This window comes from Solanum stenotomum, chromosome 5 (genome assembly GCF_019186545.1).
Source record: "Solanum stenotomum isolate F172 chromosome 5, ASM1918654v1, whole genome shotgun sequence".
In the NCBI taxonomy this organism is placed as follows: Eukaryota; Viridiplantae; Streptophyta; class Magnoliopsida; order Solanales; family Solanaceae; genus Solanum; species Solanum stenotomum.
Genome location: NC_064286.1, coordinates 48,535,732 through 48,548,512, shown reverse-complemented (window position 1 = coordinate 48,548,512; position 12,781 = coordinate 48,535,732). Strand labels below are relative to the sequence as shown.

General features: G+C 31.6%; 1 protein-coding gene across 1 annotated transcript; it reads right to left on the bottom strand.

Moving 5' to 3' along the window:
- Positions 1 to 10,632: 10,632 nt before the first annotated feature.
- LOC125864357 (transcription factor DIVARICATA-like) lies at positions 10,633 to 12,295 on the bottom strand. Its single transcript, XM_049544329.1, has 2 exons — positions 11,525 to 12,295; positions 10,633 to 11,415 (listed from the first exon to the last, which is right to left on the bottom strand). The coding sequence occupies exons 1-2, from the start codon at positions 11,992 to 11,994 to the stop codon at positions 11,028 to 11,030; spliced, it is 858 nt and encodes a 285-aa protein (XP_049400286.1). The 5' UTR covers positions 11,995 to 12,295; the 3' UTR covers positions 10,633 to 11,027.
- Positions 12,296 to 12,781: the final 486 nt, after the last annotated feature.

Sequence of the window (12,781 nt, the reverse complement as noted above, 5' to 3'; positions counted from 1 at the left end):
CGTTTTTCCATATCTTTCTCTGTTATGACGATTGCTTAGCTAAACGAAATTATCCACATCGAGGCCTTTGTGTAAAAGGTAGACCAATTCTGACTAGTTTGTAATGACAGCAACAACTACACCTTAATTCCGAGCAAGTTGGAGTCAATAATCATTATGACTAGTTAAGGGAAAGTAAGTGGTGTAGAAACACTGGTCCGTAGGTGTGAAACTATAATGAAGGAAGGTGTTAAAAGTAGATGAGCTAGATCTGAAATCACATGAAAGGAAGTTATTTCGAAAGCCCTACAAATAAATCCTCCAAATTAATGTCGACTTAGCTAAAGATAAGGCACAATGGAAGATCTCCCAAAAAAAGAAGAAGGCACAATGGAAGAATAAAATTCATATAGATGATAGCTAATAATCAAGTAGAACATGAAAAATAGAACAACTAACACAAGATGTAGTAGTAAATTGTTTGAAGAAATAATAGATACAAATTACAATTTATGCAAATTAAAATTCATAGTACTAAATAATTGAATGTATTGCCAAAGCTTGAATTCGAGCATCTAAAAAGGATAGTATACTTACTCAGAGATTCAAGATTTTAACTTTATGGATTCTAGACTAAAATATATTTTCTTTTTATATATTAAGTGTATATCTTAACGTACACATATATATAGAATCATCAATCATCTAGACATAAGCTATTGAATTCTGTCGAACCCCTCTATCACCCCATCACAACCTTATGAAATGGAATTGAATCTCTGGAGTGAATTAGATGATGAATTCAAATTCAAGAAGTGGATGCAATCCTCAATAGCTTCAACTCTTTGAGAATCAAATGTTTGTGAATGATAAGAACTCGACCTGGCCAAGCTTGTTGATGAGACTACTTTACGTGAATTATTCCTTTTTGTGTAATTCGATTTCGAAAAGAAATTTAGTGCACTGCCCACCTTAGTACCTATATCTTTCAAAAAACTCACTGGAGAAAATCCAGAAGAAGATGAACTTTGAAAAGTACTCCAAATAGATGAAGAAGTTGGTTTTTTGTTAGTAGAAAATAATTTTGTGGACTTGTTATGGCTAATATTCATGACTCTTTTACTCATTTACTTGGTAGGTTGGAATTGGGAAAATGCATGATAAAAAAAAAGGTTATTTATTGAGAATTGACGATCAGACCTACTTAACCTACTACTCTAATTTAATAGGACCACTACAAACTTTACTCAAATATTTTACAATTGACTGTGGACCAAACAAGTGTTTAACGCACGTATTTTACCTCCCCTTAATGTTAAGCAACACATACTCATATTAAAGGTGTGTTTGACATGAACTAAAAATGTTATATAAAGAAAAATGTTTTCGTGAAAAATAAATGTAGTTTTTTTACTTATGTTTTAGTGATTGGTAAATAACAAGTAAAAATAAGTATTGTCTTAAAAATATTTATAAATGTATATAATCTTTTCAGATACCAAGAGAAAGGGGTCGAGGATAGGATGGGGGTGAGCATTGGCATGGGGCCAGGGCGAACCTAGGTTGGAGGACGAGGGGTTAAATTGAAGGGTAACTCACAGAAATTCCACTAGTTTAGGAACAAATTACTTAGATATACGATATTTACAATGTTATGAATCTTACAAGATTTTGGTGCGTTCAGATACATGGGGTTATAATTAGGTATAATTTGTTCTAGATACATTAAATTCAAGTGGACTCTCATGTAACTGGGATACATAAACAATTCTTGCTTGCCTCCCTCTCATCTCGCTCGTCACACTCATATCTTGATTACATATCTGGTATCTCAAATACATGCGAATCACAACTCTCTCATTTTAGTTTGACACAAATTTATCCATAATTTTGACGAAGGAACATATGCGAGCTCATGATAATCATATAATTCATCTCCAATTTTAAACCATCTTATAATATAAATTAAAACCATGACTTGGCCACTAGTGTGGTTGGGAGTTGGGGGAGGGGGGAATGAGGTGAAGAGGAGTCGGGCCAGGTAATTAATGTGGAATATCACTTATGAACAAACACACCCTAAGTCTAAACCTATTTAATCACAAACAATAAATGGTGTCTGGAAGTATACGAATACGAGCGTGATGTAGAAGAAACAGTTGATGGGCTATGTTTCACTAACTTTGTTACGAATATCCCCATTCTTATATTAGTAATAAATTTGTATTGTAACTCTTAAATTGACAGGAATTCTACTTGTAGTAATTAGTTAGGTAGTGTTTTATTTGCCTTATTAATTCTGACATTGTCCATAATACATCATACTTTTGAAAGACCGTATTCTTCAAACTATTTTTCTTTCCGTCTAAAATTGTGAGTTTGAGTCATCAAGAAAGTAAAATCAAATTATATGACACTGATTACAACGTCAAAAGTACTATAGATTACCATAATTAACAAAGTAATTTAAAATACTTAACATGATTATAAAAAGTTCTTAAAAATGTTACACACTTAATAGACTGAATCTGAATAATTAAGATTCTAATATCGCAAACAAAATGATGCCTAATACACTTTAGACAGTTACATAAACCATTTTGTAACTAGTTCCTACGAGGTGCTCTTAATTAGGCGTACATTTTTGTTTATCTATGATAATATTTTATAGTTATTTTCAGAAAAAAAAAAAAGATAATTAGGATTCTGTAATTTGCTTATTTTTAATTTTATAATTATAATTTAACATAACTTTGTGTTTGAATTTTAAGATTTTGGCCTTTATAATATGATGAAATTTTGAGTTTGAGCTCCTCTTCTTGTTATTTTAAGTTCCTTTCTCCCTTTTAATTTTGATATTTTTTAATTATAAATAGTTTATTTAGCCTATAAGCTGGTTGAATCGAACTCGATCAAGCTTCACAGCTTGTCTGATTTACTTGCAATGGGCTAAAAAGCTTCGTTCTTAAATGGACGATAATTTTTAAAATATAATTTAATAGGGTTGATTAAGAAGATTAACTCCATTGTTAATTCTTTTAATCCAATTCTATTTTAGTACAATTCTTAATCATTCAAATTTATTAAGTAACTAGAAAACATAGTCGCGCTTCGCGCGGTATATTAATCAATTTAGTAAAGATTTTTTAAAATACAAATTTTGTCAAACAAATATGATGAAACTCTTCATGTTTATGCATTAAAAAAACAATTATAAATATTCATGAAATATAGATGAACGGTATTCTTTTTATTATTATATCTTCTTTAAAAAACGAAAAATATATAATAAGATTTCATTTTTAAATACGAATTTTTGTATGTAATTCTAATAGTAGTAGGTTTATTTCTTTTATTAGAAAGTACAAAATATTTATTTTCTGAAAATTTCTTTCACTAAGAATAAAACAATAAAACTTCATTAGGAATCAAATAACTAATCCAAACTCATTGAGATAATCCTTCTTGGCTTGTGCTTGGGAACACCAATGGCGAGCCCGATCGACTTTAAATCTCTTATTTTTTTCTTCGCATATGTTTCTCACTAGGTGAAGACGTAGTCATCCTTCAATCTTTATACCTTGGCTTCAAAAGGAGCCAAAATCTCCTCTTTTCGATCATGTTCGTTCGACACATTTTCTGTACACATAAAATTTATAATAAGCTCAAAACACTAAAAAAATGAGATAACAATATAATTATGCATAAAATATAAAGTAATAATGTAATATAAATATATACTTTCGGCTGAATATCACTTCACTATTTTTAACATCTATAGTTTGTGGTATTTTTTTTTTTTAAAAGAAGAGAAATCACAGAGAACAGGAAAAGTATTAATGGAATAAAGAATGATTATGTACTTCAAGTCTTGAGGAATAGCCTCTTATTTCTCAAAGGAACAATAAGTAGATGAATTTAATTAGTTATGGGGAGAATATGCTTAGAAAAATATTGAGGATTAACAAAGTTTAAATAGCTATTAAAAATTAAATATAATCATTAATGTTGTAATTATTAAAAAATAAATGAAGTGTTGTAATTAGTGCTAACGTTTTTTTTAAAAATTAAAATATAGTGCTAACGTCTTTTTAAAAAAATTAAAACGTAGTGCTAACGTTTGTGCTACTGCTAATTTAATTTTAAATTTTAAATATATAGTTAATTCCAATTATTTTGTAATATAATACCAACAATTTCTGTTAAAAAGTTTTTATAAAAAATTACTCTCTTTCTTTATTAGTAGCATTTATTGCATTTATTTAAAATAACTTTTCCTTCCAAATGTAACAGCTAAGTAAAATTATTCCCTTTCCTTATTAATAACACGGCAAAGTTACTCCCTTTCCTTATTAATAACATGGTAAAATTACTCCCTTTCCTTATTAATATAACACGTAATTTCTTCAATTAAATAATTGTTAAATAGTATTGGAATTATTCATTAACCGCAATAAATGCTAATAATAAAGAAAGAGAGTGAGTTTTTATAAAAACTTTTTAATAGAAATTGAAGAAAAAAATCCAAAATTCTGAGAAAATAGAGAAATAATAATATTGGCCAATGAGCTATGCCACATTAGCGAACTTATTATCCAGCTATATATATATATATATAGATTTATTGCATTTATTTAAAATAACTTTTCCTTCCAAATGTAACGGCTAAGTAAAATTACTCCATTTCCTTATTATAACATGGTAAAATTACTCCCTTTCCTTATTAATATAACACGTAATTTCTTCAATTAAATAATTGTTAAATAGTATTGGAATTATTCATTAACTGCAATAAATGCTAATAATAAAGAAAGAGAGTAATTTTTTATAAAAACTTTTTAACATAAATTGAAGAAAAAAATTCAAAATTCTGAGAAAATAGAGAAATAACAATACTGGCCAATGAGCTATGCCATATTAGCAGACTTATTATCCAGCTTTATATAGATATATATAGATTGAAAGATAAAATATTAAAAAAAAATATACTTGATATTACCATGGCAAAGTCAGAAATTTTGCCAAGGATATTTAGATTTAAAATATAAGTATGAAAATAAATTTCTGACCTACATATTTCATATATATGTATATGGGTATTTGTTTTTTTAAAAAATAAGTATTAATATACCGACTTTAAGATGTTGATATTTTAAAATATATATATATTTAATAGACCGACCTCTTGATATTGATTTTACTAATTAAAATAAAAACTATTTGAATAGCGACATCAAAAGTTGATATTGTCTTAAAACTAATAGCTTTAATATGCAGACATCCAGAGGTCAGTTTTTGTTTGTTAAAACTAAAATAAATAAATAATGAATATCAACTTTCGGAGGTCAGTATAAAAAATATATAAAAAATTAAATTTATCAACCAACGAATATCAATTTGTAGATAATCTTTAATAATTTTAGTAACAACGTATTTTATATTTGATTTGTTAGATATATCAATGTATTTTGTATTCGGACCATTAATATATAAGTCCCCTAGAATCCTTCTGTCACAATCCAGACCGTCGTGATTGACACCTACACAAACCCTCTGGTAGGAGAACCATTACTACAACCCAAACAAACAAATTTTATGAAAACTAAAGCATTTAAAGATACAAAAGCAGGTTTAAATAACTATAAAAATTGAGTCCCCATAAACTCCAAGGCTTAAACAATTAACTAATCAAACTAATGCGGAAGAACAACCCCTAGAACCTGAAAGTCAATGTACCAAAACTCTACTAATGACAAGTCTAAGAACAAGGGGTACAACCCCAAAACTAACAACACCTTAAGCAATAATTTGAGTCCGAAAAGAGTGGACTTAAACAAGAGAGACTCATGGCAGCCTGAAAGATATGACTCACTCTTGAATCCGGTCACACTCAATAGTCACCTAGCTGAGGTCTATCAAAAGACACCTGAAGATGCCCTGTACTCAACAAAGAAAGAGCAAGTGCAGTATCAGTACACAACCACAGTGTACTGGTAGGATCATGCGGCTATCCCAATAAGTGTAACATACATTAGTGAATACAACAATATAATCACATGCACATATCAAATATTTACAATATCATCAACATATATGAACAATGAACAACTTCACGATTCTCACATATCACAGTTATATCAATTTAGAGCAACATACAGTCTTCCAATATCAATCATCATTAGATATGAACGTAATTATCACAAGTAAATACACAACACAATCTAATGGTCCTCTCACGGAACCCAATTCAATGGTCCTCTCATGGAACCCACACCCAAACTGTTATCATACCAGAATGTGGTATCCGATCCAATGTTTATATCGGAACGTGGCAATCGATCTCATATGTATGTCGGAACGTGGCAACCGATCCCAGTTAGTTATGTCGAAACGTGGCAACCGATCCATTCAACACACCACAATCACAATCACAAGTATATTCTCAATAATCATACAATCAAGAAGTGATTCATGGCATACAATTATTCGTTCATACTCATACAATTAGTGTAATCAACAATGCAACATTTGCATACATACATGCATCATAATGAAGCAAGAACAAGCATATATCACACAATCATAGAATCACAACCATCACCTACCTCGAATCTAAGCTTGAATCCCTAAGAAACTTGATTCTTCCCTTTCCGGATTCATTCCGCTTGTTCTTGGTCTACAAACAATCAAATATAATACGAGAATCAATAAATAATCACTAATTACCCAAATTACTAACAATTCTATGAACCCTAGATCAAACCCATGATCCCAATTATCCAAATTGGGGTTGTTTCCACCATAGAATCTATAACAAAACCCTCTCCCATCAATATTCACCCATTCCATTACGTCCTATGGATCGAAAAACGGATTCGGGGAGTGAAAAGCTTACATTTAGCCTCAAGAATGGTGAAAAATGAGTAGGAGTCGCCTGGGGTTCGTTCTTTATCTCTAAAAGTCGAAAAATGCATAATAAGGTCATTTAGGGATTTATTAACGACTTTAAGTCGCGTCGAGCCTGCCACAACGGCCCACATCCCATGGTAGCGGCCCCGCCAAAGCGGCGAATTCCAGCGCCAAAGCGGCTGGAATGAACAGAGAGCTATTTGAGAATTCCAAAATCCTCATTTCACAACACACCATCATCCCCTGACACTCAGAAAATACTCGTTCACGCTAAGATCAGTTTTGGGAGTTCTACTCACCCAAATTCAATTCCGTAAAGTCACACGGAATCCTTAACGTATTAACTATCCACTCATGTAATCAAATTCATTAATAGATCTCTCATTTGTTACCAGATTTCCCTACATCTTAAAGACTCCGATTTCGTCCAAATCTGGACTAGGTTGGGAAAATTTAATTACTACGAAAAAAATTTTCTGCCCCATTGACTTTTCCATAACGATGGAAATCAGGTCGTTACACCTTCTATCTGTATGCATTTTCTTTAATTATAATCCATTTGTTTATAACTCAAATGTGCAAACTATATATGTAATACTTTTGACTGCTGATGAAAATATAATGTAACATCCTCCACTTTCTGTCTTCTTTCTTCATTCCATTTGATTTGTGTATCAAAAGCTTGAAGGGATCTATTTTAACTTCATAAACCTGTGGGCCTAAAAAGAAGCAGAATAGAGCAATCTTTTTTGTCCCAAAGGAAACTGGTCCACTTTTAGTTTTCTTTCTTGTTACTGTTATTTTAGCTAAATGATATTATGGCCAAAATGTACAAGTGCTTGATTTAATAATAATAAAAAGAAAGACAGTTCAGTGCACAAAACATTCCACGTTCACATAGGGTTCAGCGAAGGGCGCACCCAAGAAATGTGACGTAGACCGTCTACATTATTTCTTTAATCAATTTGAAGAAAGGTATCAAGAATCTTGTTGTAAAAAAAGGTAAGAATATGAAAACACCAAGCCAATGGGGTTGTGGGACAAGATATATAAATATATATGGTCTTAATATACTTAAAGAGGACTATATATCTAGTTAGAATAAAGTGGCAAAATGCTTTCCTCCGCAACTTGCAAGAGGTTCTGCTTTAAGAAAGGAGTGGGCCAGTATAGTATTTACTGAAAAAGTTTCTATGAATGGTAATGTTGCTTTGAAATATATTCTTTCCCTCACATTCGAGGGTGTGACATAGTAATCAATAAATTATGTAAAACAACAATCAAGATAGATATTAGAGTCTCAAATTTCAATGGAGATTAAAGACGCCACATAAGTAATTTCTAGCAGAGTTAATTGATATCCGTGTTATAAAAACCAGAAGATAATAGATATCTAACAAAATAATGGAATAATACATAAATATGTATTTAACTTGGTTTCAATTGACATCTATGCCTTCTAACTTTGGATATGTACAAGTAGACACATAACTTGTATAAAATTGAACAAGTAGACACACGCATTCTACGCGACATAATACACATAGTATGCCACATAGGACACAAAATTGTCATGAAGGACGCCACATAGGACAAATGTGTCTATTTGTTCAATTTTATACAAATTTAAGTATCTACTTGTGCACACTCAAAATTGAAGGACATTGCTACCAAATGAAGCCAAATTAAGGAGCATATTTATGTATTATAAGGTACGCGCAAGTTACTTGACACAATTACAATAAAATTTAAAATAAAATGGTCCTTGGCTTTGTGGGGTGGGGGACCTATATATAGTTTGCACTAAGGTTTTATTGATACTTCCAACAGCAAATTATGACTGTAATGCCACCAAAATGGAGAACACCAATAGAAAAAAGTGGCATAATAATGAGGTAGAAGAGAACGTGAAATTAACAGTAACAGCACAACAGAACAAAGAAATCAACTTTTCATTTGACCCCTTATGATTTGTAAGTCGTTGAAAAATCATTTCATAAAAAGAACAAATTTGAATAATCATTTAATGATTTTAATCACAAGAAGGTGGTGCTGGTGGCTATTTTGGTTTGGTGGTAGACAAAATAGTACTACAAAATAGTGTTTTCCTATCCTTAACTGTTGCTAAGGCGCCTCTTTTGTGCTCTCTAATCATTAGATCTTAAATTATTAAAAACAATTCCACTAATCACCCACTCTCGCAGCAATTTCAAGTTAATATACAATAATAATTGTGTTTATAGTCACGTATTTATACATATTTCATGAATTTCTTAATAATAATAAAAATACCACTATGCAAAAGTTTGTGGTTCGCGTGAACCCAATGTTATGTTCTACTTCTCCACTGACTAACCATTAAGTTATCAATGATGTGTCCAGGGCCAGATTCAGCGCAACTCGATTACTTTTATGAGATATCCTCTACCTCGCCCGCTAGCATACCATACCAAGCAACTCTGTTACTAAAACTTAGGCCGATGAAAATAAATCGCGAAATTAACACACTTTTCCATGAACAGATTCAAAGAACACCAAGGTTAGAAGGGTAAAGTATGAATAGAAGTGACTAGTTTTTCACTAATTACAAGTAATTTTATTGAACTATTTGCTCAGGAACTTTCAAATATTAACTCTGTTTTTTTAGCTTAAAAAATAAAAAAAGGATAAGAACATAGAGAGAGCATCAACTATCTTGAGAAGGCAACATTTCTTGTTTAGAGTTGATGAACCTTCGTTTCAATTTATTTGTCATACTTTTCTGTTTCAAAATAAATTTTTCTTTCTTCTTCTTTTTTTGACTACTCTTCCATTCTAATTTTTCATTGACATGTTTAAAACAATGTTTCTTTAATTTAATATCACAAGATTCAATAGTCTTTTTTTACTTTTTTAAACTTCATCTCAAGTCAAAATTATACAAACAAATTGAAACGAAAGGAGTAACAGTTACCCTTCCCCTGTGGGAGATAAAAGCTTATTCTGTCAAGTTGATTCATATGAAAAGTAAACAGACCCCAGCATGCTGCTTGATGAAGTGGATATTGACTCAACAATTATTTAGGATGAGGTGAATTTGGTACCACGGAATACGAAAGTTATTTTTCAAGAAAATATTTTGCATGAAGAAGTTATTTTCTACTGTTAGGTTACCAATTACTCCCTCCGTTTCAAAAAGAATGATCTAGTTTGACTTGACATGGAGTTTTAAGAAAATAAACAAGACTTTTGAATCTTGTGATCCTAAATTAAAATTATGTCAAAAGTACAAAATTGTCCTTTAATCTTGTGGCCTTAAACATGCCACGTGGAAAGTTGAAATAAAATGTTACCAAAACAAGAAAGAGGTCATTCTTTTTTAAACTGACTAAAAAGGAAAGGAGGTTATTCATTTTGAAACGGAGTATATATGTTTCAAGAAAAACATTTTTAGTCCTTTTCTGGTCGATTATCTTGTGTCTGATACAAGGCGAAATCGTGGCACCAGCCCCAAATTATGAATTAGCCTTTACAGTTAAATTAAGTTTTGCCAATCTTGGATAGGTCTATCGGAGATAGTCTCTCTACCTTTTCAAGGTAAGGGTAAGATTCAAGACTCTGTACACACCACTCTCTCCGTAGCCTATTGGTGAGAGTACAGACTGTGTACACACCACTCTATCTGTAGCCTATTGGTGAGAGTACACTGGATATGTTGTTGTAACTTGTAAGGTTGTTAGCCAGGGCTTCCCCGTAATGCCAATTGCATTTTTTCTTCCTTTCCCTTGCAGTAACAATGAGCAAAAGGACAAGATGAAATGAATGATGAAAATAGTGCTTCTTCTACAGAGATGAAAACATGGAAATACTACAAACTAAAACAACCACAATATTCTCAAGGAACTTTAATTACTTGACTTATTGCTAACCATCTTGAATTACCAGTAATATTAACACGAAACAGTGCTCAGCCTTCTCACTAAACCTTCTACATCTCGTACATTTGCTTGCTGAACTCTATGAATCATCGCAGCAGCAACATAATTATCTTAATCTTCCAACATACTTTAATCAAACCTCTAAAACACTCGAAAAGACAGCAGATAGTTGATCAGGAAGAGCAGCGCGTGTTTTTTGTTTTTTCTTAAGAAATATTGATATCACATAGTATTGTACTGACCAAACTGAAGTCCCTGCAGAATAACACTATGCATTCCATGTTCATGCAACTTTAGTCCATATGTTTTGAATCCTATATCTGCTTTTTGATTTGACAAATTGTATGGTTTTTGTGGAGAAGGAACAGAGTTTTCAGGGGAATTGGAAGATGTATGATTCTCGGGCGATATAGATTTCATTTCTGTAAGATTGACAGTGGTAATGTCATGTATACTTGATCTTCTCTTATCTTTACCCCTGGAAAGCTGTCTGATAAAATACTTCTGAGCATGACTCGCTACTTGTGTTGGAGTTCTTGTAGTCACAAAATTGCGAGATATATTTCTCCAATCACCTTTTCCGTACTTTTTCAGCCCCAACAGAAATTGCCTGACCAAAATGTAGAAAATAAATTCAAAATTGCCGTAGCATTAATAAAATTTGTAACATGAAAGTCACACAACTCAATTTTTTATAACAGTAAAGTCACTAAACTAACCTGTGTTCTTCCTCGGTCCATGGGATTCCTTTTTTTCTTTCGTATTCAGAAGATCGATTTGATGTGTTTCTCTTGCCATGAGATGGACCATAGAATGGTTTGTTGAAGTCATGGAAGACGCCTTCTTCTTGATCATGATTAATCCAATCCAATGTGAATGAATTAGTACTAGGAATTGTAGTCATGTAGCCAGGTACTGGTATTAATCCAGCTTCAATATCAGTAACATCATCAACCAATTCTCTATACTGTTTGATCACATCATTCACCGTCTTTCCGGGGATCATTGCTGCTACATTATACCATCTATCAGGAGTTTCCTTATCAAACAACGCGAGCGCGTCCTCAAACATCTTGTTTTCTTCAGTAGTCCATTTTGTTCCCTTGTTTTCCTCAAATAACCAATTTGAGTTTCTAAGGTATGTTGTTGCTTCAGAAGCAGGAGAAAGAAATCCCATTTCCCTGCTCATGTTTTCTTGTTCATTTACAAATTACAAATTACAAATGGCAACCTAGCTAGTTGTGTAATGTGTTTTAATTTCTTGGTAAAAATGATGAGAAATGGGTGTTTTTTTTGGCATCAAGAAGGGGAATCTGCATAAGACTTTTTGGAAAGTAGTATAAGGTGAGGAATCTAGAAATTATGACCACCAAACTTTCCAAAACCCAAGGAAAAATAAGGGGAAAAAGTAGATCTTGCTAGTGAAATATTAAGCATTTGAGGTCTTAAGGTGTCCTATAATCTACACTAGAAAGTATAGGAGAAGCTACTAATAGAAAAAAGAAGAAAATAGAGTTACTATTATATAGTAGTAGAAAAACTAGGGCATACAAATGAAGGGGCAAACTTAGAGAAAACAGAAAATTAACTATTTGCCCCTCTTGTAGAAGAGTTTTAGAAATGTTTGTGATCAAGCAAATAGCTCTACGAAAGAATGAAAATGAAAAGATTTATACAAGCTATATGTTGCGTTACCATTTTCGTTAGATATGAATATATTATATGTCTGTGACTCGTTACCGATGCTAAAAAAAATTATATTATGATAAACAAGATATTGAAGAATTGTTCATAGATAAAAGGATTCTTTGCTTTTTCATACTAAATTGGAAAGTGTGTTATAGGAATCAAAAAGTATATAATGAACGACCTTAAAAGAAATGCATGTGCATTTGCTAGCATTTTTTTCTTCTATTTTTATCTTAGTAATATATATATATATATATGTATATGTTGGTATTTCATTAGGCATGACA